At 37.7% G+C, this 23,952-nt stretch overlaps 2 protein-coding genes and 1 pseudogene across 2 annotated transcripts in view; 2 read left to right on the forward strand and 1 right to left on the reverse strand.

Moving 5' to 3' along the window:
* LOC134205614 (beta-1,4-mannosyltransferase egh) overlaps nucleotides 1-16,944 on the forward strand; it is a 29,853-nt gene extending 12,909 nt beyond the window's left edge. Inside the window, exon 3 of the mRNA XM_062681024.1 lies at nucleotides 14,914-16,944. Coding sequence (XP_062537008.1) covers nucleotides 14,914-15,486 — 573 coding nt within the window. The 3' untranslated portion in view covers nucleotides 15,487-16,944. The remainder of the gene's footprint in view (nucleotides 1-14,913) is intronic.
* The window catches only part of LOC134205616 (beta-1,4-mannosyltransferase egh), a 435,947-nt gene that overhangs the window by 246,125 nt on the left and 165,870 nt on the right, over nucleotides 1-23,952 (forward strand). The window lies entirely within an intron of this gene.
* The window catches only part of LOC134205612 (fl(2)d-associated complex component-like), a 29,894-nt pseudogene continuing 28,912 nt past the window's right edge, over nucleotides 22,971-23,952 (reverse strand).

The following is a 23,952-nucleotide window of genomic DNA, read 5'->3' on the forward strand; positions in this document are numbered from 1 at the left end:
CTAACTCCTTGACATCTATGTGGGCGTCGCTGTCCTCTTGTAAGGTAGATGTCATGTCATCATTTCTTTCCCGTTCCTGTAATTGGCAGACTCTAGTCTGTACCCTTTCTTATAGATTGGGCATTTGAGGCCATCCAACTAGCCGGCAGGCAGTTCTTCATCATCCCATATTTTTTGGATAATGTGTTGGATTGATTGATGCAGCTGCTTACTTCCGTATTTGAGAAGCTCGACCGGAATCTCGTCCTTCCCAGCAGCTTTACTGTTTTCAGCTCAGTTAGAGCCTTCTATACCTCGTCCAGTGTCAAACCTATTTTGAACGCTAGAATGATTCCATTGTGCCACGCGATCGTTGTTAACGTTACAACGCCGACATATTTGTATCGGCGCGCCGCGGAGGAAACTTCAAGGAATTAGCCGAGATAATCCCGAAGAATTATCCTAAGAAATGGAAAAAATAATAGATGAACATATTGAGTCATAATGTTTAACCCAAATACCGTTAAGCAAATGCCAATTTGCTTATCAGGAAGGTAAATCATCAGTAACCGCATTACAAGCAGTTGTTACAAAATTAGAAAAATCTTTTAAAGCAATAGAAATTTCCTTTGCTGGTTTCTTAGATATAGAGGAAGCTTTTGACAACACTTCTCATAATTCCATAAAAAAGGCAATGTCGAATCGTGGTTTCGATAAATGCATTGTAGATTGGATTAAGGAAATTGTAACAAATAGAGAAATATCACCTAACCTCGGCAACTCTCACATTAGTGTTAGAGCAATCAAAGGGTGCACACAAGGAGGGGTATTATCACCTCTACTGTGGTCTTTAATAGTAGATGCTTTTCTCAAATACCTGATAGCCCAGGGCTTCGAAGTTATTGGTTTAGCTTACGATATTGTCATAATTGTACGCGGCAAATACAATGACATTATCGCCAACAGAGTGCAAACTGCTTTAAACTATGTCTCACGTGGTGCAATAGAGAAGGATACCTAGATACCTGGTTGGCTACAGCGTCGATACTCCTATGCCTGACGTATTGTAGAGCTCCATAATCGTCAGTCTTGGGCGATGTTCCTCCAGTTTCCCCGAACGATCAGGGTCCCCATGTCCGATTCCACCGCGTGCAGCCACCGTGTTCGTGGCCCTCCACGAAGTCGCCGGCCATATCTGGTTCTCTGTTGAATATTGTTTTCACTATTCTTTCTTCCGACATTCGCACTAAATGACCAGCCCATTGAAGTCTGCCGTATTTTATACGATTCACAATATTTTCTTCTTTGTATACTTGATACAGCTCATGATTCATGCGTCTGCGCCACACACCGTTTTCTAGTTTCCCTCCGAGTATTGTACGCAGCACTTTTCGCTCGAAAACCCCGAAAGCTCTCCGGTCCGCCTCTTTTAATGTCCATGCTTCATGTCCATAAAGGACCACTGGTAGAATCAGAGCTTTGTATAGAGCGAATTTCGTTTCCGTTTGCATGTTGCGGGACCTAAGCTGGTTACGTAATCCGTAAAAGGTTCTATTCGCAGCAGCAATACGTCTTTTCACTTCACGGGAAACGTCTCCAAGCAGCACACATATTCCACATAGATCACAGCAACTTATATATGACCAGATTCAGTCACAATTAAGTTGCTGCAACCAAATTCGCTTGATTTGTGCTGCTCGGGTCATTGTCACATGTCACAAGCGTTCCAAGGTCAACAAATTCTTCAACAACTTCAAACACATCACCATCAAGCACTACCTCTGCATCAACACCACTAGGTCTTCCCCTATCTCTACCTGATACCATGTACTTTTTCTTAGTATAGTTAATAGTTAAGCCTATCCTCGCCGTCTCCCTCTTCAGTGGGACAAAAGCCTCCACTACTGCTCTGCGATCGATTCCAATAAGGTCGACCGTGTGATGATAGTGCCGTTCCTCTGCACGCCAGATCTCCTAATAGCGCCCTTGAGTGCAATGTTGAACAATAAATTCGAAAGTGTATTACCGTGCACGCACCATACTTTGCGCAGTTAAGGAAATTCAAAATTTAATCAACTCGCACAACTTACAAAAAGTAGCTATCCGCCTGAAATAGTTTCCATGCTGTTGTATTATTATCATATTAATGTTCGAGAACTAAATTTGGTACAAAAATTTGTAATAAATAGTAAATTGAACTTCAAAGCAGACCCCTTATTATATGCCTAACTTTGCGCACATAGCTTGGAAAATTTCTAACACGAAGCAAGCGTCTATCATAGAATTTTCAACCAAATTTTATTTTTTCAACTAATACTACTATTACAAATCATGTTCATTCCATTTGTAGGCATATATGAGCATATTTAAGAAAATGAGGATGCCCGGCATCATTTTCTCATGATTCGACATACTTAGTATGTTTTCACGTCTGTTGGTGTATGTACAGCCTCATTTATGTACATTGACCACAGCTAACAAAAGTACTTTTCTGTTCAAACCCTTTTCCGATGAGGTATATCATAAATGTTGAAAATATCGAAGAAATACGAGTTGTGCGCAAAATTAGGTACACTGTATTAAAAAACGGTTCCTAACATTGCGCATGATATATTTTAACGAAAAATGTAACAAACCAAATTCTCATTAGATGGCTTCAACAATATTATAATTATTCGATCCATGTGTAATAAGATGTCACCGAATGTAAAAATTTACAAAAAATACAATTTTTCGGGTAGACCGTCACTTGTCCAATTGTGCTAAGAACACGCCATTTTGATCATTTTCACTGTTTTCAGTACAAATTTCAACTATTAAAATAAAAAATCTGTCTTTTAACAGCGGCAAAATGCATGCGCTGTTATAATTACATGTATATTGTGCTGACTAGTTGTAATTATATTTCGAAATTCAATTTAAACGCATTCTATATCAAAAATAACCGCAAAATGCGCAAAGTTAGGAGCTGCGCAAAGTTAGGTGCGTGCACGGTACCCTGCTTCAAGGTCTAAGGTCACAAACGAGGTTGACACTTCGTCTGCAATGCGAATACTTGATTTCGAGCCATCCAGAGTTGCACGTATCAGTCTAATCAGTTTCGCCGGAAAACCATTTTCGGACATTATTTGCCACAGCTCATTTCTTTTCAATGAATTGTACGCTGCTTTGAAATCAATGAGCAGATGGTGAGTCTGCAAGTTGTACTTCCGGAATTTATCAAGGATCATCCGCAGGCTAAATATCTGGTATTCGCTGGCGGTCTCAGTCTGTTAAACAGGATACGCGACAGAATTTTGTGCGCCGAGTTCATAAGGGTGATCCCTCTGTAATTGGTACACTCTAGTCTGTGCCCTTTCTTATAGATTGGGCATATGAGGCCATCCAACCAGCCGGCAGTTCTTCATCCTCCCATATTTTCTGGATAATGTGGTGGATTGATTGATGCAGCTGCTGACTTCCGTGTTTGAGAAGCTCGATCGGGATCTCGTCCTTCCCAGCAGCTTTACTGTTTTCAGCTCGTTTAGAGATTTTTTAACCTTATCCAGCGTTCGTGGTTCCACAGCTTGACCGTCGCCGACTATGTACACTCCTTAATACACCTTCATTTTCACCGTTCCACAAATCTTGTCACAAATCAAGTCTTGTCTGTCAGCAAATTCTCCTATCGGTCATTGCACATGGCGGGCACTGGCGCAGTCTTATGCCGCGCGCCATTGACAGTTGCGTAAAACCTCCGCATATCGTTTCTATCAATGTTCTCCTGCGCTTCAGCTATCACACTCTCTTCATGATGCATTTTTTTCTGCGGTGGATTCGTTTCTCTTCTGCCCTTGCTACACTGTACCGCTCTCTGTTGGAACGGGTACGAGCCACTAGCATTCGACTCCTAGCAACATTTTTCTCGTCCGTCACTCGCTGGCACTCCTCATCAAACCAACCATTTCGTTGGCGTCGCTGTGCAGTGTCTAACACTTCCTGCGCTGTTGTAGTCACAGCTTCGTGGATATTTTCCCACAATCTGTTGACGTCGCCAGATCCGGTGGCATCTCCTATCCGCTCGTCCAGCTTCTGATGGTACTGTTCAGCAACTCCTTCAACTGACAAGCGTTGGATATTGAAACGCATCGTTCTTTTGTTTTGTGAATTCGTGACGCTGGAAAGTCGCGCCCGAATTTTTGCAACTACAAGATAGTGATCCAAGTCGATGTTCGGACCTCTGAAGGACCTTACATCTATATTCTAGCAGCAGCAAAAATTACAAGTCGCAGACCTTTATCGTTGGTAGCGAAATAAAGGCTTTCCGTACCCAATGACAGGGCGAAAGAAACTTTCTCTTCCGATCTGCGCATTTGCATCTCCGATGACAATCTTTACATCGTGTGTTGGGCACTCTCCAAGGCTCTCATAGAACTCATCATTCACGTCATCAGGCTTATCGTTCGTTGGGGCATAGATGCTGATCAGGCTATAGTTGGAGAATTTGCCCTTCATTCTCAACACGCAAATGCGGGCGCTTATCGGCTTCCACCGGATAACACGCTTCATCTGCTTCCTGATCACCATGAAGCCAACTCCTCGTTCTGCTCTGTCACCGCCGCTATAGTAGATGTGGTACTTGAATGAAGTGTTCACTTTGGGATCCACCGCCCGGAATTCACGTTCTCCAGTTCTGGACCACCGTATTTCCTGGATTGCTGCCACACTCACGCCGACCTTCTGCAGCTTACCAGGAGCTCAACACGTACGGGTTCATTCAAAGTTCTCACGTTCCAAGATCCGACGTTCCAATCGTTGTCGTTTATTCGTTGTCGTTTATTCGTTGCCATTGAATCAATCCGTTTGCTCTACTTTTGCCTTTCTTGGTAACTGTAGAATCTTCGGTAGGCTACTTTAACAAAGTTGCGCTACCTACATCGCGTTGAAGGGGCTGCCTTCTCGATGCTGACACGAGACAACATGGTGTGCACAGTTTAGTTTAGAGTCCCTCGGTGGCACTCGGGCGATGATCAGCCGCCCCTAACATGGGGAATAGACGCTGTTTTGAGCCGTATCTCCGGAAGAAGATACAGCAAATCCTCCTTCCCTGTCAGCATACCACCATAGTTCTCACCGGGGTTGGTTACCCGATCTTCCCTTAAGTTGCTCGTATCCCGGCTAGCGCTACGAGGAGGTAGGGATAGGAGTTGCTGGGTAAAAGGGCTAAGGACCACAAAATGGGGTCTATTTTATTCCTTCAGGTACGCAAAGTACCAATGGTACGCTTTACCCAGCATTTGCCGTGCCAAAATAAAGAATAGATGCAGTGAAAACTAGTGTGGAGGAAAATGAGTAGGTCGGACTTTAAACATCCTAAAAAACATAAAACTAATTCGATTTGAAAGATTTTTTTAACTCGAGATTATTTGTCATTTAAGTCACCCACCCTGCCATTTAGAAATTATAGTTTACAAGGACTTCTAATAAGAGACCATGGTCTAATTGGTGCTTTAAAATTTTCCTCGGAATGCCACGTCGAGTTCAAAATCTCAAAAACTTCATATAAATTTGTTATTCAACCGTAGTTTTACTGGACAAATCATATTTTGAAACTATCTTCATTATTTCAATTACTTTATATTTTTCAAACAAATAGTCCTACTAAAGACTTATACTGCCGCTAACCGCAAGTCGAGCACATCTGTATATGGAAGCCCATATACAGATGTGCTCGACTTGCGATTAGCGGCAGTATAAGCTTTGTGAGTCCAAAAATTTCTCTGTCTAGGATCAATAAGATCATTTTATATCATTCTTTTGCTGTTTCACAGAAAACTATTAAACAACGGGGATTAAACCACCCGACTTGGACGTTAATTCACAATGTTGTGAAATGTTGTGTTGTGTATTGGAGGTAACCACTTTCCCTTCGATGGAACTCGAACCCAATCCCCGTACTGTAGGGTCATGGGTTCGAGTCCCATCGAAGGGAAAATGGTTACCTCCAATACATTTTCCAAATCAATATCTTCCACATAACGTACATATTCACATATGAGTTTTCACAACATTATAAACAAATTGTTGTTGTGTTACTAAATATGGATAACCATAGCCATAGCTTCTGGTTAATTCAATGAACATCATCCTCAATATCTACTCCGTGGTACTTAAAGTCACTGGCCTCTAGCTTCCATCCTCTCCCTATTTACGGTGAATATGGGCGTAGCCAGTGGCCAGAAATCCGCAAAAATCGCGAAATCCGCGTAGTCGCAACACCCTGCTTATGCAGATTATATTATACAGACTTATGCCTAACGTTCAATATGCCTAATGTTAACATCGCGGATCCACAATATAATTAAAACAGTTGGCGGGACAGTTATACCGAGGGCTTTGGGAGATTTCGTCGAGAGACATTTAATCAAATGACGTTTAGTCCAAAGGACGTTTAGTCGAAGGAACATTTGGTCGAAAGTGAGCATAAACTCCCCATAAAAATTTCATGGATACCCTTTTTGTGTTAATACACAACTTTTCAAAAGGACCTAAGTAACATTTTTTTATGAATTAATTTGAGTACTGCAATCAGCAGGTCAATATGATAGCTTTTGATTACAGTACCGTAAGCCGGGGGAACTTTGATCACCGGGGTAACATTGATCAGTTTAACCATTTTCAAGAAATTATTAAATTATTATTTTCCGTTACTACAAGTACTTATTGTGAGTTAGGTATCTTAATCTTGACTAAATTTGCTGCTGAGTAATATAACTTTTGGATGATTTTGCATTTATTTTTCTCCAAAATTTGAACAATAAAATCAACAATAATTTTTGAACTCACAGCAAGCTGCCAAAAAAGCACTCAAAACAAGTAGGTATAATAACAAAAAAATAAGCTCGTACCTAGTTATGTGATAAGTAATCTTATTTTCTTGGTTGGTCCATAGTTTTTGCTTCAAAATTTTGATATGTATTGTTGAAAAACCAGATAATTCCACTAGCGGTGGACATGCCTTTCTCGAAACAATCGATGCACATCGCCTCAGCGTAAGAGATTCCAACTATAATTGCCTACGTTAAGGCGTTTGCAAACGTTTTCTCTAAAGATAAATGATTGATCAAAGTTACCCCGAATTGAAAAATCAAAAAACTCGACAATAAACTATACGTTCTAAATGTAGCAGTACTCGTTTTGAAAATATATAAAAAAAACAATATTTCACTCACGGACGAAATATTTACAAAACAATTGAAAAAATGATCAATGTTCCCCCGGATTACGGTACTCAAATTAGTTCATGAAAGAATATGCTTAGGTTCTTTTGAAAAGTTAAGCCAAGCGAGAATTGTATTACAATTTTGCTCTCTTTGATTAGGCGAAAGTATTTTGTTATATTTAACGTCTCACTTAGAGCACCTCCACGGGAGTCCCCATCTGGGTCCCTATCGCTATTTCCGGGCCCCATATAGGGACCCACTTCTACACCGGTAGTATCTAAACGGGAATGTAAAATAAGAACGCAACTCAAAATTAGCCGTGAGTTTCCAAATTTAGCGCCCCACACTGGGTTGCTAAATTTCTATACAGGGTTGCTATTTTGTGAAACGTCACTTTGGTATTGATAAACATTTGCGGAAAATTTGTTTTCAGAGCAATTTTGGCGTATGTAATTAAATAGAAAAGAAAATATTAAATTTGGTGGGTCTCGTGGCCCAGTTCAACTCTGCCAGTGTTGATATGTTTATTTTGCGTAAAAGTAATTATACTAATGAACCAGCTACAACGAGGCGCGCACCGGTGCTCGCCAAGGATTTTTGTGAAAGAAAATCCTATTGTTTTTGTTTTGCAAGTTATTTCCACAGGAGGATGCCTTCCAGGAATGACTCAGAAAGATTCTTTAACAATTTCCATTATGTTCTCCCAAGAGTTCCTCTAGAAAATGTTCCGCAAGTTTATCTTTTCTTTGGTTTATTTATACAGACTGTTTTTTTTTTTGAAAATTTTTCTACGAATCCCTGAAAGAATTCCCCGGGAAAACTTCCTGAAATGTTTGGGTTCTTTTAAAAACCTTTGCAGAAGTTCCCTCAAGAGTACTGCCATAAGGTTCTGCAGGAGTTCTTCCAAGAATTCCCTCAGAATTATTTAAAAATTTCTTCCAGAAAACACCCGGGAGATGTTAAAGCGTTCCTGCAGGAAGTGAAGAGTAATTGCTGGTAGGTAAGCTAGTGGAAACTTCAGGAGAAATTTATTCGATTGTCGAGGGAAAAACCTGGAAGGGAAAAAATCAGAAAGAATAACGGTTTAAAAAAGAGTTTTGTAATTTATTTAAGTACTATCAAAGACTAATTAGTCTTTGGTACTATGTCGGGTCTCCAGTTAGCCTTGCGGGCAAAAGCGTAGATTGAGAATCAGGAGATGACTAGTTCTTTTTTCGGTCCAGTCAAGGATGCTTTCGTTTGGAAAACGATATCGTGCTTGCCTAACACTGGCATAGAAAAACTTGTAATCATTAACTGAGGAAATGTCTCAGTGATGAACTTAAATTTTATATAAAAAAAATCACGTGGAGAAATACATAAAAAATGCTTAAAAAATAGCAAGTCGAAAAGCAGGTCAAGTTCCAGCTACAATGTAACGCCATTGAAGGAAAAGAAGGCTACTTTTAGCAACGCCCGGTGAGAACTCAATATGTTTATGAAGTCGCTATACTTAAAATAGAAACCACCGGTGTAAAGATGGGGCGCTATCCTAAAATAGCACTCGAGATGGAGAGCTATAATGAGAATAGCGATGAGGACTCCCGTGGAGGTGCTCTTAGAACAAAATGCAATCAAAATCATCGTCACGAAAACATTGTCACCCAATGCTAAAATCCCGGTGAGTGGCCAAGCGGCAACCAGATGGCGGTAGTGTCAAAAACAATCAGAATCGATGAAAGCGCCATCGGTGGCCGATTGACCACTTACAAAAAGTTAAATAAACCGTTAAAAAAGTGTACGATGGAACATATGTTGAGTGAGACGTCTGTTTCTCTGTGTTTAAGGTATAAACTGCCGTCGCAAGCATAGGGGAAACTGGACACACATGATCCCCACTTTTTGTTTCCGATGTATCTCGATGTAAAATGCTTAAATTTATACGATTTAAGATGGACTTGATAAACAATTTAATTAGCTATTCAAAAACATTATTGCTCATCTCATGAATTTTTAGACTACTGAGAAAATCGTTGATGACAGTTCACTTTTGCTCAATCTAGTTGTCACTATGAAACAAACCAATATCTACGTGGAGAATTTCAGTATTCCAATGGTATTTCCAGAAATGGTATTACCAGTACCATTTTCTCGAATTATTACATGGTCGGTGTCAATTATGCGTTGTACGTAATAATGGCTGGCGTAGAAACGCTTTCGTATAAGAATCACGACTCACGGAGATTGTTGAGTATTCGACAGCTCTTTCCGCTAAATACACTGGATAGACAATATGGATCTGATTCCGATCGACGTTCAAACAAATTTTAAATCTTGTTAATTTATAGAGATCGCTAAACGCTACATTCCTTTGGGACATATCTCTAAATGACTTTCTTCCGACTACCTTTTGCATAGAAAACAAACCCTAGTAAAAATCCCTACTTTCTTTGAAGTTTTGTGTGCACTAATAATACATACAATTGATAACCCTATCGTGTAGCAATCATTTTATTGATTCACCTTGATTTCTCAAAATATTATAATGCAAAAAGTATCCCTCACGTATTGGAGTTTCATTAAGCTCCAGAGACTGCTGACCGCTTTGAGAACTGGTGGGGTTTTTCTTCATAGAATATATCTGCATATCCTTTATCTTGGCCTATCTTGATACATCCATAGATTATAATTCCAGAGAAAAATGTATCGTATCTGTTGATTCTGGTAAGGTGGGGTTTCAAATTGTGCCGAAACAAAACTCATCGATGTCCATTCATCGGATGCAGATGTTTTTCCTCATATACCTGCAACATTGAGAAACTATCTTTTTTTATCATACAAACAAAGTTTGAAAATACTTACTAATTGATACGTACGAATTATTTAAAGATATTTTTATTTGATTTTGCATGGTTACTGGAAAACAGAACTAACCGGTTTGACAAGTAAAATTCGAATAATGATCAAAACAAATCTGGGAAATGTTAATTGATCAAAGTACGCGCGTGGTTTCAAGTAAACTGAGAGATCGTGGTTGAGCGAATAATTTGCGCTCAGGAGTCTATAAAGGTGCAAATTACTCAATATTGGAAGAAACTATTTCTACATGAAAGTTATCAAAAAATCGATTTTTCTAAAAGATAGAAAATTTGTCATTTTCAAAACTTACGGGATACTTGATCCCCATATCGGGAGGAATTGATCCCTTTATGAGCTGAACATATTTCGGTTCTTTCAAGTCTGATGAAAGGTCAAATTGGTTTATTTTCAAATCCTAACAATTCTTCATAGTCAAACGCAAAAACAGTCGTGCAAAAATTAAATATTGTTGGTATTAAGTAAGGCAAGTATTTTGGCTCTCGTATAGAGTAACAGTGACACATAGAATGTCTGCTTTATCAACAAAGTTAGAATGCTAATCGTGTTCACACTATTGAAAGACAGTGGTCATATTACGACAATCATGATGTTTCCAAGAGGATCTCTCTGTGTGTTTGGTACAGTAATGGTACCAAAACTGGTTGATCGATGCATAAATATTAAAAATATCTTTGTTGTTTCTAAATCTAATTATCCTGTTTTAAAAATTAGCCGCGCCTTAAAATCTATGACCAGTGGTAAATATCCCAGGGTGCCTATTTTGAGACCAACAAAAAAGATCTGTGATGCACCGCGGTCGCTACTACCAATACCACGACCGTGATTATACCAGGCTCATACATCAATATGGTACTGTCACACATGCTTTCAACATAATATTTTTTCTGTAATATGTGTATATTAGTACACAAATGCTATTTCTTTTCAAATACTGAATAGAAGCGGTTGGATAAGCCTATTCCTAAAAGTTGTTTGGGAAGAAAGACAGGAAAACTTGCGATAAGATACAATGGAAAGAGTGATTCTAAATAAACTTACCCTATTTAAAAAAGAAAGTACCGTCAACTGGGGGGAAGATGATCATTTTTAAGACAAAACATGCAATAACAATGTGTGTTTACATTTTAAATCGAAACAAATATTTTCAAAACATGTACTGCTATACGTTGCATCAATCAAGAGCTTTAGTTTTCTGAAATGCATTCGCATTTATTAAAATAAATTAAACTATCACACATTTTTGGAGTAATCTGGTTTGGGGTGAAGTTGATCAAGACAGCTCTACTAAAATCATTATGACCTAGTAGTTAAAATACACTAGGTTATTTGTATTAGTGTTGAATTTACTACGTAAAGAAGTCTACGAAGTCAATATTTGAAACGAAAATAGCGTCATTTATGACTATCTCTCTCTTTCTTCCACAAAATACATTTTCATGTTAATAATCGAAAAACTCGGATTTCTACCTAGCGGTAACATTACTTGAACGGAGAATATTGTTGACTACCGTTTCATAAAAAATTTTGGCACTTTTGACTGACACATCAAATGATCATCTTCACCTCAATGATCATCTTCCCCCCAGTTGACGGTACAATTGAACAGTAGATCTAACAGTACTAATATAACACCCGGTGATTTCTTTAGTATTTCTAAACTTCATTTTATCTTTTATTGAAGATTATGTTAATTAATTCACTCGTATTCAATAAAACTAATCAAAGCTAAGTATGTTTAACTACACTTTGTTGTAGGTAAGGAGTTAAAACTATTGGCAAATTCAAATTACGCGTGTGCTTGAAAAATTGAAGTAAGTAAATAAATCTATTTAAACTTTTAAACCAGAAAAGAATAACAACAGATCAATTATTTGCATGTAAGTACAATAATATGCAAATGCAATGGACTACAACAAACGCCTTCAAATAGGCAATATCGGGATCAAGTGTGTCCAAACTTTGCGGGATCAAGTGTGTCCATGTTGAGTATTTATCTTGGTTTATTTCTCCATTCAATGTGATATGAGCAATAATCAATTTAATGAGCTTATTCATATCTGCAATAAAAAAAACTACGTCCAGTAAGAATTTGACACGTTTTGGTTGAATATTTTCAAAGTTATTAAACTTTGTCCCTTTGCTGAAAAAAGAATTGAGAACGCTATAATATGAAAACCTATCTAGAACCCATAAACACGAAGGAACTAACACCAAATTTTACTCAAATTCATTTATCTTTCTAACGGATCTGTTTACACATATCACTGGTATAAATATGTGATTAGTTTTTGAGAAAACAGAGGGGGATCATGTGTCCCCGGGGATCACGTGTGTCCAGTTTCCCCTACCAACTATCAAATATCGATATGGATAACATATGAATATGGGAGAGTTATGACTAAATTTAACAGTGAATTGTACTGTCAAGTCTATTCTAGATTAATGATTAACCCTTTATAAGACAGTGGTAACTATATTGCCACCAACAAATTACATGTTTTTTTCTATTTATTAACAAGAGCTCTACTTATTATTTCCCATGTAGTGGCTTTATTGTAACACCCCAGATGAATTTGAGCCATAAAAAATGGAATGTCAATTTGAGAACAGTTTCTTTACGGACAGATCGTAAGTTTCGAGTGGAAAAAGGATTTTCATTTATAATAAAAAAAACGACAAAAATATATTATTCCCGTTGGTATTAATTATTTTGAATCTCCTGTGTTAGATTATGGCGCGAAAAAAACTTTGCCTTTCTGCATATTTGGTTTTTGGATTTTGACGAAATTGTGTTTTTGGGAGCAAAAGCTTTGCTTTTTTCAAACAAAGGTTAAGTTCAACACTAAATTAAAAAAAATTAAGATATTTTTCCATTTTTTATATCTCCTTCACAAGAATATCGTTATTTTAATGGTAATGGTTTGAAAATAAGCTCCGTCGAGAAACTTTTATCACATCTTACTTAAATAAGGTCAACAGTTATACCAAACACTTGAGGTACCATGCCTCCAAGTTAACTAATGGTTAGTGTCGCACGATCTAACAACAACTGCCTATTGGTAAATTTGGAGGTGCCGGCAGGGCTCAGTAGGGGTCTAACTAACATAACTCTAATACTAACAAGACCCTGAAACAAACGCTTATCCAAATAGCATACATCTATTTATACTTCTAGTAGTAGCTAACAATAATTCATTTTGTACCCGTATAGCTGAAGTAAAATTTTAGTAGTGAAAAGTAGAATTTGTAGATTTACTAGTTTGGCATTGGAGATAGTGAATGTATCTATTATATCTTCTCGATAATCTTTTTATTTTAGTCTCCCTAGCTGCATGGATCAACGCAAAAACTGTTTCTCTCTTCCTTCTATTAGGTTAGTTAGAGAAATTAGCGGATATATAGGGGACATGACGTAGTGTTTCTCGTATTAAGACAAATTCGCTGACCTTTACCTTATAATAAAATAAATGACCGATAGTAAAATAAATGACTGAAATTTAAAGATATCAAATAAATAATAAAAAACGAAAATAAATACATGACCATCGGTGGACAGAAAGACAAGAGACAGAGTTCTGTTTAGAATAGTTAATTGAGACCACTCACAAGATAGAGAATAACTAGTACCGCTATTATTGCTACAAGACTAATAACTTGACCACTTACGGAAATGAGGATAGACCTTATGATGCGTTCATCCACTATTATATTGAATATTGTATACCCTGTATCTGAATAACTGAATTTTAGACCTCATTATTTTAATAAATAATAAAGGTTTGAATATTAGAAAAGGGAATAGAACTTGACCGAAAAAAAGCAATTACGGAACAACTGGACAGAAATTTTTATTAGACTACTGAAACTTTAACATATGACATTACTGTGACTGATAGGATACAATTAACTCGACGACGTATTGACAAACATCCGATACTCAACCGTGTTAAAATAAGGGAAGCTCTTCAATGTGCCCATTTATTACAATAGTACTTAAATTAATCTATTTTTAAACTACCTTACCAGAATGATATCATTACATCTTTATTCGAAATTGTTACTTGGAAATGGTAACAGTACCACCCGTTGTCAACATAGACTACTATTAGGTATTGAATGTCGGCTCCAAGTAACTAATAATTAAATTTACATGTTAACTACTTATTCAGAAAACATCTATGTACATGTTGAGCTTCCATTATTTGTTCGGTTTATAATTGACAGACTGTAGATAGAAAGAATAATGTATCGGTATGATCACAATACAAACCCAGGCCGCAGTGACCTAGTGAGCAACATAGCTTGAGTCGTCTGCTAGTATTGTGTATCACATGGAGAGCCCAGCCGAGATACCAGTCTATTAAGACTACAACTGGTCAACTCTCGAAAAAAAAAAAAAAATAATGCGTTTTCCGACTAGGACTCTTCACTAAAAAATGTAACGTACCTTGATTTGACTGGTTTTACGTAAAACCCAATTTTTAAAATCTCTTATTTATTTTTGTAGTTGCCTGTTTTCCCGCTTGCAAGGCAGTGTCAACTATATTGCCACCAATGTTGTCCTGCTTGCCGGGTAGTGGCAACTATATTGCCACCAATTTTTCAATGTTTCTGAACTGTTTAATGTATAACAAACATTTATTTGAGTTTAATGCCATGTCAACATTATGTCCTATTGTTGTTTTTTTGTTAATTTATTGTTTAGATTCGTCTGCCTTATAAAGGCTTAATGTATTTATCCGATCCAACCCGTTATAGCATTTTCTAGAATTTTACTTTATGGATAAGCATATTAAGTAAAATAATTTAAAAAAAATAACACATTCATATTTTTGCAATAACAAATCCCAATTGTTTTTTTTTTTGGTTTTAGGTCCACGCAGAGAAGGAAGTCTCGTTCGACAACGGTATCGATGGTTCGGTAGCCGAGGATTGTTTCTTCGCTATGCGCGCTTTCGCAAAAGGATACACTTTCAATTTCATCGAAGGTGAGATGTACGAAAAATCCCCGTTCACGCTTTTGGACTTCCTGCAGCAAAGGAAACGTTGGCTGCAAGGAATTCTACTGGTAGTCCACTCGCATACCATTCCTCTGCGGAACAAACTCCTATTGGGAATCAGCGTCTACTCCTGGGTGACGATGCCACTTTCCACTTCGAATATGATCTTCGCCGGATTGTATCCCATACCATGCCCAAATTTAGTGGACTTTTTATGTGCATTCATCGCCGGCTTCAACATTTACATGTATGTTTTCGGGGTAATCAAATCATTTTCGCTGTACCGATTTGGGGTGGTGAAATTTCTCGCATGTGTTCTGGGGGCCCTGTGCACTATTCCGATCAATGTGATCATAGAAAATGTGGCCGTCATTTGGGGATTAGTCGGCAAGAAGCACAAATTTTATGTGGTGCAAAAAGATGTAAGGGCGCTCGTTACAGTTTAATGTGGGAATCATGCTTATTTAAGCCTTAAGCGGTTTATGATATTTACAAAAGCCTATTTCCCCATGAGTATGGCCAGGTAAAGTACTTTAGTACACTATCGGAAAATAGGCTTCTACGAATCCATAGATTTTTTTGCGTCAGAGGAAAAGTAAGATTAGAGGTTTAGCTGTTTACCTTATGTATATTTAGTAGGTCTGTTTAGTATTTTTAACTAAAATACCATAAAAGTTTATGTAGATGTTAAGGTCACATGTTTATGTTGGTTTATGTCAAAAAAAAAAATACATCACATGTTACAGGAACAGATGGTTTTCCTTATATCATTTTTGCTTATTTGGAGTGGCAATAAGTTAGGAGAAGCTGATCAGAAAATAATAAAATCATATCTGGAGATTTTCATTGTTATTTATTTTCGTGTATATTTTTGTAGCGATATTTTGCCGTGATATACATTTTACGTGTAAAGTTATTATATTTGAGAACCATGTTCTCCAACGTGTAGTATATGTAATTGGCATTTTCTTCCGTTTATTTAAAGAAACTTGAGATTCTACTACTGAAAAAGTATTCACAAAAAGCTACTTCATCTTCATTATGATGTTATCGTTTAATCGGCAACCAAATCATTCGACTTATAATTAATTCTTGTTTAATTGCATCGATCAACGTTCCACAAAATAGTCACTACATAATGTAGAGTAAATGAAACTCGCATCACAATGAACAAAACTACTTACTAATAACAAAATGTGCGATTAATAGAGTATTTGCTGCTACATCACAAATATAAAACAATGGTTACGCAAAACAACTTAGATAACTTACACATATTAAATCGAAATTGATAGCAGATCAAAAACACCTACGTCCACACATGTTGTTCATTATCTATTTAATATTCTAGAAATGATGGAAAAGCAAAAATATGAAAAGCGTAAAAAATTTAAAAAAATTAAACTGCATAAAACCTAGTTAATAATCGCTAATGTACCATTGATCGGAAGAAACGACAAAAAAAACTCACAAAAAATAAACCAGAAAATAGAAATTATTCCAGTATCGGTAATGTCTTAAGCTTAGGAATGTTTCTATACATTTTTTATGGAAGCAGCCATTTGATATAAACGGAATAATATAATAGTAATGAGTTCTATCTCGAGATCGCTAGATCGAGTTATGTCATGTGAAACTTTGGTCAATCACCTATACTTTCCTAGGTTGCACATTTCACTTTCAATTATTATTTTGCAGTGCAGGGCAGTGCAGTGAGTAGCGAGCACAAACAAAAAAAATCTCTACTCCATTCCCCCTTTTCCTCTTCAAAGCGTGACATGCATGAATGGTCTCAATTGCAGGATTATTCAATAGTGAAAGAAAATAGATGATATGATTGATTCGACCTGTAATTGAATTTCAGATACATATTAATAAAAAAAAATACGAATCAAGCACGTTGACTAGAAGTACGTTACAAAATTTTATATAGAACAAAAAGAAATGACTCCTAAAAAAATTGCGCCATAAAATTAAGTGTCTCTAACGTTTATTGCATGACTTGAACATGGCTCATAAATTTGTTTCAATAAGAGATAAACTGTTTTAAAAATATGTTTTTCTTCATACTGATTTTATGGCGCCTCCCTAATAGGCGCAGGTGAAAAGAAAACTTACATAGCTGAAAGGAACATTCCCCAACAAGCAATTTCAGCTAAATGAACTAGATTTTTTAGCCGAATAGGACTATTTTTGTAGTCATATAAGCGCTTTATCCGCCTCCAATGATTGTTCAAGAGCTTTCACTCATTGAAAACCCCATCGAAAATAGAATTCAAAGAAAGAAAAAACTATTCAAATTGTCAAATTTATGCGAGCGCAATCAATATATGTTTGATAACAATTCTAACCTCAAAATGAATTTAGCGGTTGCGGTGCTTCCAATGGCAGATCGACGAGCTCGGTGGTCTAGAGGCTACCGCTTCTGCCTTATAAGTAGGAGGTTGTGGGTTCAATTCCAGGCTCGTCCCTTTCCTACTTTGTATTTCTATCTTGGTTATTTCTGTGTTTTCACGTTCTACCAAAACGATTCCTACTGTTATAACCTTCCACACAATCCCAAAACCTCCCTTGGCACCTATGAGAGGTCGTAGAGTTCTCTGCATCTTTCTTAAGTAGGTGTTCAACTAACCATTCTTCCCCTTCCTCAGCATTCGCAAGGACGTGGCCAGGACAGATCTTGACTATTGGAGAGTGCATTGCTTCCATCTAAGAGATAGTGATTAGTCCCAAATCAATATCTGTGGTAACGGATGAAAATGCTGCTACTCTCATACAATAGTCTTGGCTAGTTAGTACCACCTACGAATTTGTGCAAACTGCTAAATGCTTATTCGGTGCTTCCAATGGCGGATCGAATATCTCTCCAGTCATCTTCAAGAGACGCCGACGACTCCGACGCGTGTTGTAAACCGTCGAGAGTTTTGAGCGCAGACATACTACAACGAGGTAGTGGTCGGATTCAGTATTCGCACTGCGGTAGGTGCTTACGTTCGTGATGTTGGAGAAGAATTTACCGTCGATTAGAACGTGGTCGATTTGGTTTTCCGTTTATTGATTAGGTCAGAGCTTCCCAAACCTTTGGGTATGCGACCCACCTAGCAAAATTCTATATGTCTCGCGACCCACCTATGAAAAAATGCATTTTACCAAGTAGCATTAATCATAAATTGAATCAGAATGTCATCTGTTTCGGCTTCTTCCACATAAAAAATATTCACGTTACCTTACATGTACAAATGCAAAAAATGACGAACATGGTATTGTTTGTCAAAATGTTAGCGTTTTTATTTTACTTCATTAAGGGGACAGCTTTTAGGCATAGATGTTTAAATAAAATAGCGTAGTGATGGATATTTAAAATAAAATGCGGTTTGAACTTGAAATAATGTTCCTGAAAAAAATGATCAAAAGGTTCGACATTCGAGCTGCAATTAATATTTGTTCTGCGCGACCCACCAACAATCCGCTCGCGACCCCCCTGGGGGTCGGGACCCACAGTTTGGGAAACCATGGATTAGGTAATTCCCGGCCATACTCTAACTAAGGTTATTTAATCTGTGATGACCAACCATTAGGAGAGCGGGGGCCAGAAAATGGAGGTTATCACGGACATTTCGGACGTGATCATGTCCTTCCTGTATAACCGCTGTAAATACAGTAAGGACTTCAAACAGACCGTACTGATCCTCTGCGCACTAGTCATAAGGGCAAAGATGGAGTGGGAGTCTCTACTGAAGGCAGAATCGAAGATTCGTCTCCTTACTGAGGAAAAGCGGCTGGCGGAGAACCAGACTGCGGAACTTCAAAAGCGCATGACCATTAGCGGTGCAATTCCGAAGCTAAGTATGGTCGTCCAAGTGGCGGCCCCGAAGGAAACTAAGACGAAGTCAGAACCCCTAAATAGGAAGGCTACTGAAACACGCCGGGGGAGGTTCGTGCAAGTTGCCGACCTTAAGGAACATGCCAAGCTGTAGGTAAGTTGATCCGTATGCTCAGTGGGCATTAACAAGCATCCTCAGGTCTGCTTAAGTGCTTCGGTTTCGGTCCCAAGTCGTATGAATGTAAAGGTTCTGATCGTAGTATGCTGTGCCAAATTTGTGTGCATCTGCAGGTCACAAAGCCCACAGCTGTCAGGACCCACCGAGGTGTTTGATCTGCGCTCCTAGCGTAGACAACAATCGCCCATTCGCTGGACATGACTGTCCGGCCGCGAAACAGGGGCCTCATTGCGCATCTCCTTTCGACAGCTCTTTCGTACGACAGTTTGCATGGTTTGCTCTTTTCAAGTCGAGGTGCGCAATGCCACTCCAGGCTCGATCAAGCGAGTAGCTCAGTTAAACCTCAACCATTGCGAAGCAGCAGAAGCAGAGATAGAATCCAAAGCGAAATGAGGAAATCTCTTTGTGGAGAATAAAGTGAGTCGGAAAAAAACATTCGTATTTTTAGTTACTTTGGATTTACGATAAAAATAATGAAATAAACTAAACTATTCTAAAATGACAATAATAAAAAATAATGATAAAGTATTTGAAATTTAATCGTAGTAGGCATTTGAAATGCCAGCACACTAAGAAGCTAATGAGAAGAAATTTGAAATTCAATCTCAGTAGGCTGACAGGGAATTCTAGATTGTTCGAATGAAAATAAACGGTGATCATTCAGTGTTCATTTCTTGGAGCGTAAGCACGCTTTCCAATTTTCGGAGTTGAAGACAAATTTTCCGCTGATTTCAGAGTGAGGATTTGTAAGGCTACGACAATGACGCGGTCGTTGCTCCCTCCTAGGTAAGAAACTAGACTAGATGGATATGCGAAAAAATGGCAAAAAAGTAAGGTAAGCCATAATACATGAGGCAAAAGAAAATGATAAGCCTCAGAGAATCAAAATGGCAAAAAAATAGATAAGCCATAAATTTGACCAGCAGAAGAGAATGGTGAGCCTCAAACAAGAAACGAAATGGCAAAAAATGAAGATAAGCCATAATAGGCAAAAGAGAAAGATAAGCCTCAGATGGAAAGACAAAATGGCAAAAAATAATGGTAAGCCATAGAGAAAAATAAAAAAAAAGGAAAGGTAAGCCAAATCACTTCCTCGGTAAAAGAACATGAGAAGTAATTCGAGATATGGTCAATGCTTTGGAATTATCGAATTTGCAAGTATGTGCATTCGAAAAATATTGGTCTTAGGTTTGACGTTTTAAGCAGCCTGGCAAATAAAAATAATCGTTGGATTACAAAGTAGGCGTTGATGGTCGCAACAAATTCAGATTACTGTTTGCTGTGATTCTACAACTTACACGGTGGCGAATGTTAATGATCAACTTAAATTGTATTCTCATTGCATCTGTTAGGAAAGTTGAATTTTTTTTCATGATGAAGGTACAACTATATTCGGAATTCGACCACTAGGCAAGCAAGAGTATAAGTAATTACCCGTATGGTAAGATGTCACGATTTGGGATATTGCCATCTTGTGCAAAGATGTATGGGTGAGAAAACCATTATGATGGAAGTCAGTTAAGCTTGGAATTCAACCACTATACAGCGCTAATGCATAAGAAATTACCTGATTTAGATTTAGCATAAGATTTAGAAAGTTGCCGTGTCCTAGTGTAAGATGTCAAAACCATTTCGATAAAGACCAGTTAAGTTTAGATTTCATCCAGTGGGTGGTACTAGTGTACAACGAATTACATATTAGGTTGGATATCACGTTATCAGGAAATATAAGGAAGCATACGTCTGCTACAAAGTTGCTATGCAGCGCTCGTGCTTAAAACATTACCTTAGACATCTTGAAATCTGAATGAATTTCTGTTTTCTACAAAGTTGTTTGAGAAGTAAAAAGCATTGTTATGGAATTCAGTTTAGTTCAGAGTTGAACCGGTATGGCGGTTATTGTGTTTAAGGAATTACCTGTTGGGTAAGATATTTCAACAATTTCAAGATATTGAAAAATGGATTAAAAGAGTTCTGGTGGCGCTAATTTACATTATATACGTCAAGTTGTTCTCTAGGCGCTTGTTTACATTATAAACCACGGAATTAGTAGTTTTTATTCATGTACAATTTTCAAACCGCTTTATATGGAATGGTGGTACAGAGGTTAGAATGTTAACGAATAGCTGATATTGCGGGCAAATCTTCTTAAGGAAATCTGATTTTGGGTAAAACATATTTTTCTGTGCGAATAGAAAGCTTTTGATGTTTATTATGGCAACCATCTACGGACACGATCTAGAGTTAACCCTCGATGATTCGATTATGAAGGATTGGATATGGATTGGATTTGGATTTGGAACGGATTTGGATTGGATTTGGATCGTATTTGGATTGGATTCAAATCGAATTTCGATTGGATATGGATTAATTTTCGATCGGATTTGGATTGGATTCCAATTAGATTTGGATTGGATTTGGATTGGTTTTGGATTGGATTCCAATTAGATTTGGATTGGATTTGGATCAGATTTGTATCGGATTTGGATTGGATTGAATTTGGATTGGATTTGGATTGGATTAGGATCGGATTTGGATTGGATTGAATTTGGATTGGATTTGGATTGGATTGGATTTGGATTGGATTTGGATTGGATTTGGATTAGATTTGGATTGGATTTGGATTGGATTTGGATTGGATTTGGATTGGATTGGATTTGGATTGGATTTGGATTGGATTTGGATTGGATTTGAATTGGTTTGGATTGGATTTGGATTGGTTTGGATTGGTTTGGATTGGTTTGGTTGGTTTGGATTGGTTTGGATTGGTTTGGATTGGTTTGGATTGGTTTGGATTGGTTTGGATTGGTTTGGTTGGTTTGGATTGGTTTGGTTGGTTTGGATTGGTTTGGATTGGATTTGGTTGGTTTGGATTGGTTTGGATTGGTTTGGATTGGTTTGGATTGGATGTGGATTGGTTTGGATTGGTTTGGATTGGTTTGGATTGGTTTGGATTTGGTTTGGATTTGGTTTGGATTGGATTGGATTGGATTTGGATTGGATTTGGATTGGATTTGGATTGGATTTGGATTGGATTTGGATTGGATTTGGTTTGGATTTGGATTGGATTTGGATTGGATTTGGATTGGATTTGGATTAGATTTGAATTGGATTTGGATTGGATTTGTTTTGAATTTAATTGGTTTTGGATTTGGATTGGATTTGTTAAGGATGTGGATTGGATTTGGGCTAGACTGGTTTTGTTAATAGTTTAGTAAATCAATGGTTTCAAACAGAATTATCTGAGCAGTTTCAGGACAGCGTCAATGCTTTAGAGCTATAAATTTTAAATTCGCAGCTGTTTTTAATATATAAACAACTGCGTCAGCATGAAATAAAGAATTCTAGTTTTCGTATTAATAACTCCAACTAATTTGCTTATCGAAAAAAACAGTGAAAGAGTAGAGACGGTGAATATTGTGGAGAATAAAGTGAGTCGGAAAAAAACATTCGTATTTTTAGTTACTTTGGATTTACGATAAAAATAATGAAATAAACTAAACTATTCTAAAATGACAATAATAAAAAATAATGACAAAGTATTTGAAATTTAATCGTAGTAGGCATTTGAAATGCCAGCACACTAAGAAGCTAATGAGAAGAAATTTGAAATTCAATCTCAGTAGGCTGACAGGGAATTCTAGATTGTTCGAATGAAAATAAACGGTGATCATTGAGTGTTCATTTCTTGGAGCGTAAGCACGCTTTCCAATTTTCGGAGTTGAAGACAAATTTTCCGCTGATTTCAGAGTGAGGATTTGTAAGGCTACGACACTCTTATGATGCATTTCAACTTGTTTTACACAACTGCGCAACCACACTATTCTTCAGTGGAACTCGAACTCACGTCCCTAGTACCACCCAGTACACTAGACTCGACAATACAAATAAGGATAAGATCGAAAGAACACAAATAACAAACAACAACATTTATTTTACCATTTGATCAAATTTTATTTTCATTATCCAGAATCGACAAGTATGGTTTAGATACGCTACAAGACAAGGAAAATATATATTTTACGGATCAACTAGATGCATTGTGGTCTAGAAACAGTTGGGCGAATAGAGGGTAAAATGCTCTTTCTGCTTAGTGAAACATTGAATACTTGATAGACGTCATTAATCCTATAAATAATCTATTGAAGGGAAGGTCCTCTTCCTTACAATTGAAGAAATTAAAACATCTAAAATTTCCTTACTGCACTTCAATTTTCTTCGGCTGCATGGTTGTCTGATACAATTTCATTACCATTTCGTGCAACTCAGGGTTGGTTGGGGCTGTTTGATGTTCTGTTATACGCTCGTTACATTCCTGCGACGGAAGCCACACAATTGGCGTCGAATTTCCAAGTCACGTCTGGCGCTCAACGCACGACTGTTCGGACCGGCAGCACAAAGAATCAAATTTCGTCTTGCTCGGGCGCGCTCTCGCATAGCCACATGTACCGACGCTACCGGATGAAGGATTTTGTCGATATCTGCTAGGTTAGCTTCTTGTTCGGAAACTTCATTGTTCTCATTTGAATCTTCTTTCTTGACAGCAGCTTCTTCAGTTTGTTGTTCTTTTTGTTCATCCTCATCTAGTTTTTCCTTCTTTATTTTGACCCCATTGAAAAGTTGTTCCTCCTCTTCCTTTTTTACCGCCACAACCTTTTGCTGCGCGGCCGCGGCTTTGAACTCTTCGATTTCTTCGCGTAACTTCTCTTTAGATTCCGTGAGAACGCGTTGCGCGTAAGCCTCACCTGCCAAACGTACCGATATACCTATATCAAGTAGTATATGATGTGCCTTCCAGCGGTTGCGAGCAGAAACTGGTATTATCTGATCCGGTTTGAGTTTAGCACGAGTTTCCTGTGCCAAGCTGGCCCAATCAACTCCAAGGGCGTCACCTAGACCTGCAAATTGAAT

Source organism: Armigeres subalbatus, chromosome 1, assembly GCF_024139115.2.
Source record: "Armigeres subalbatus isolate Guangzhou_Male chromosome 1, GZ_Asu_2, whole genome shotgun sequence".
Taxonomy (NCBI): domain Eukaryota; kingdom Metazoa; phylum Arthropoda; class Insecta; order Diptera; family Culicidae; genus Armigeres; species Armigeres subalbatus.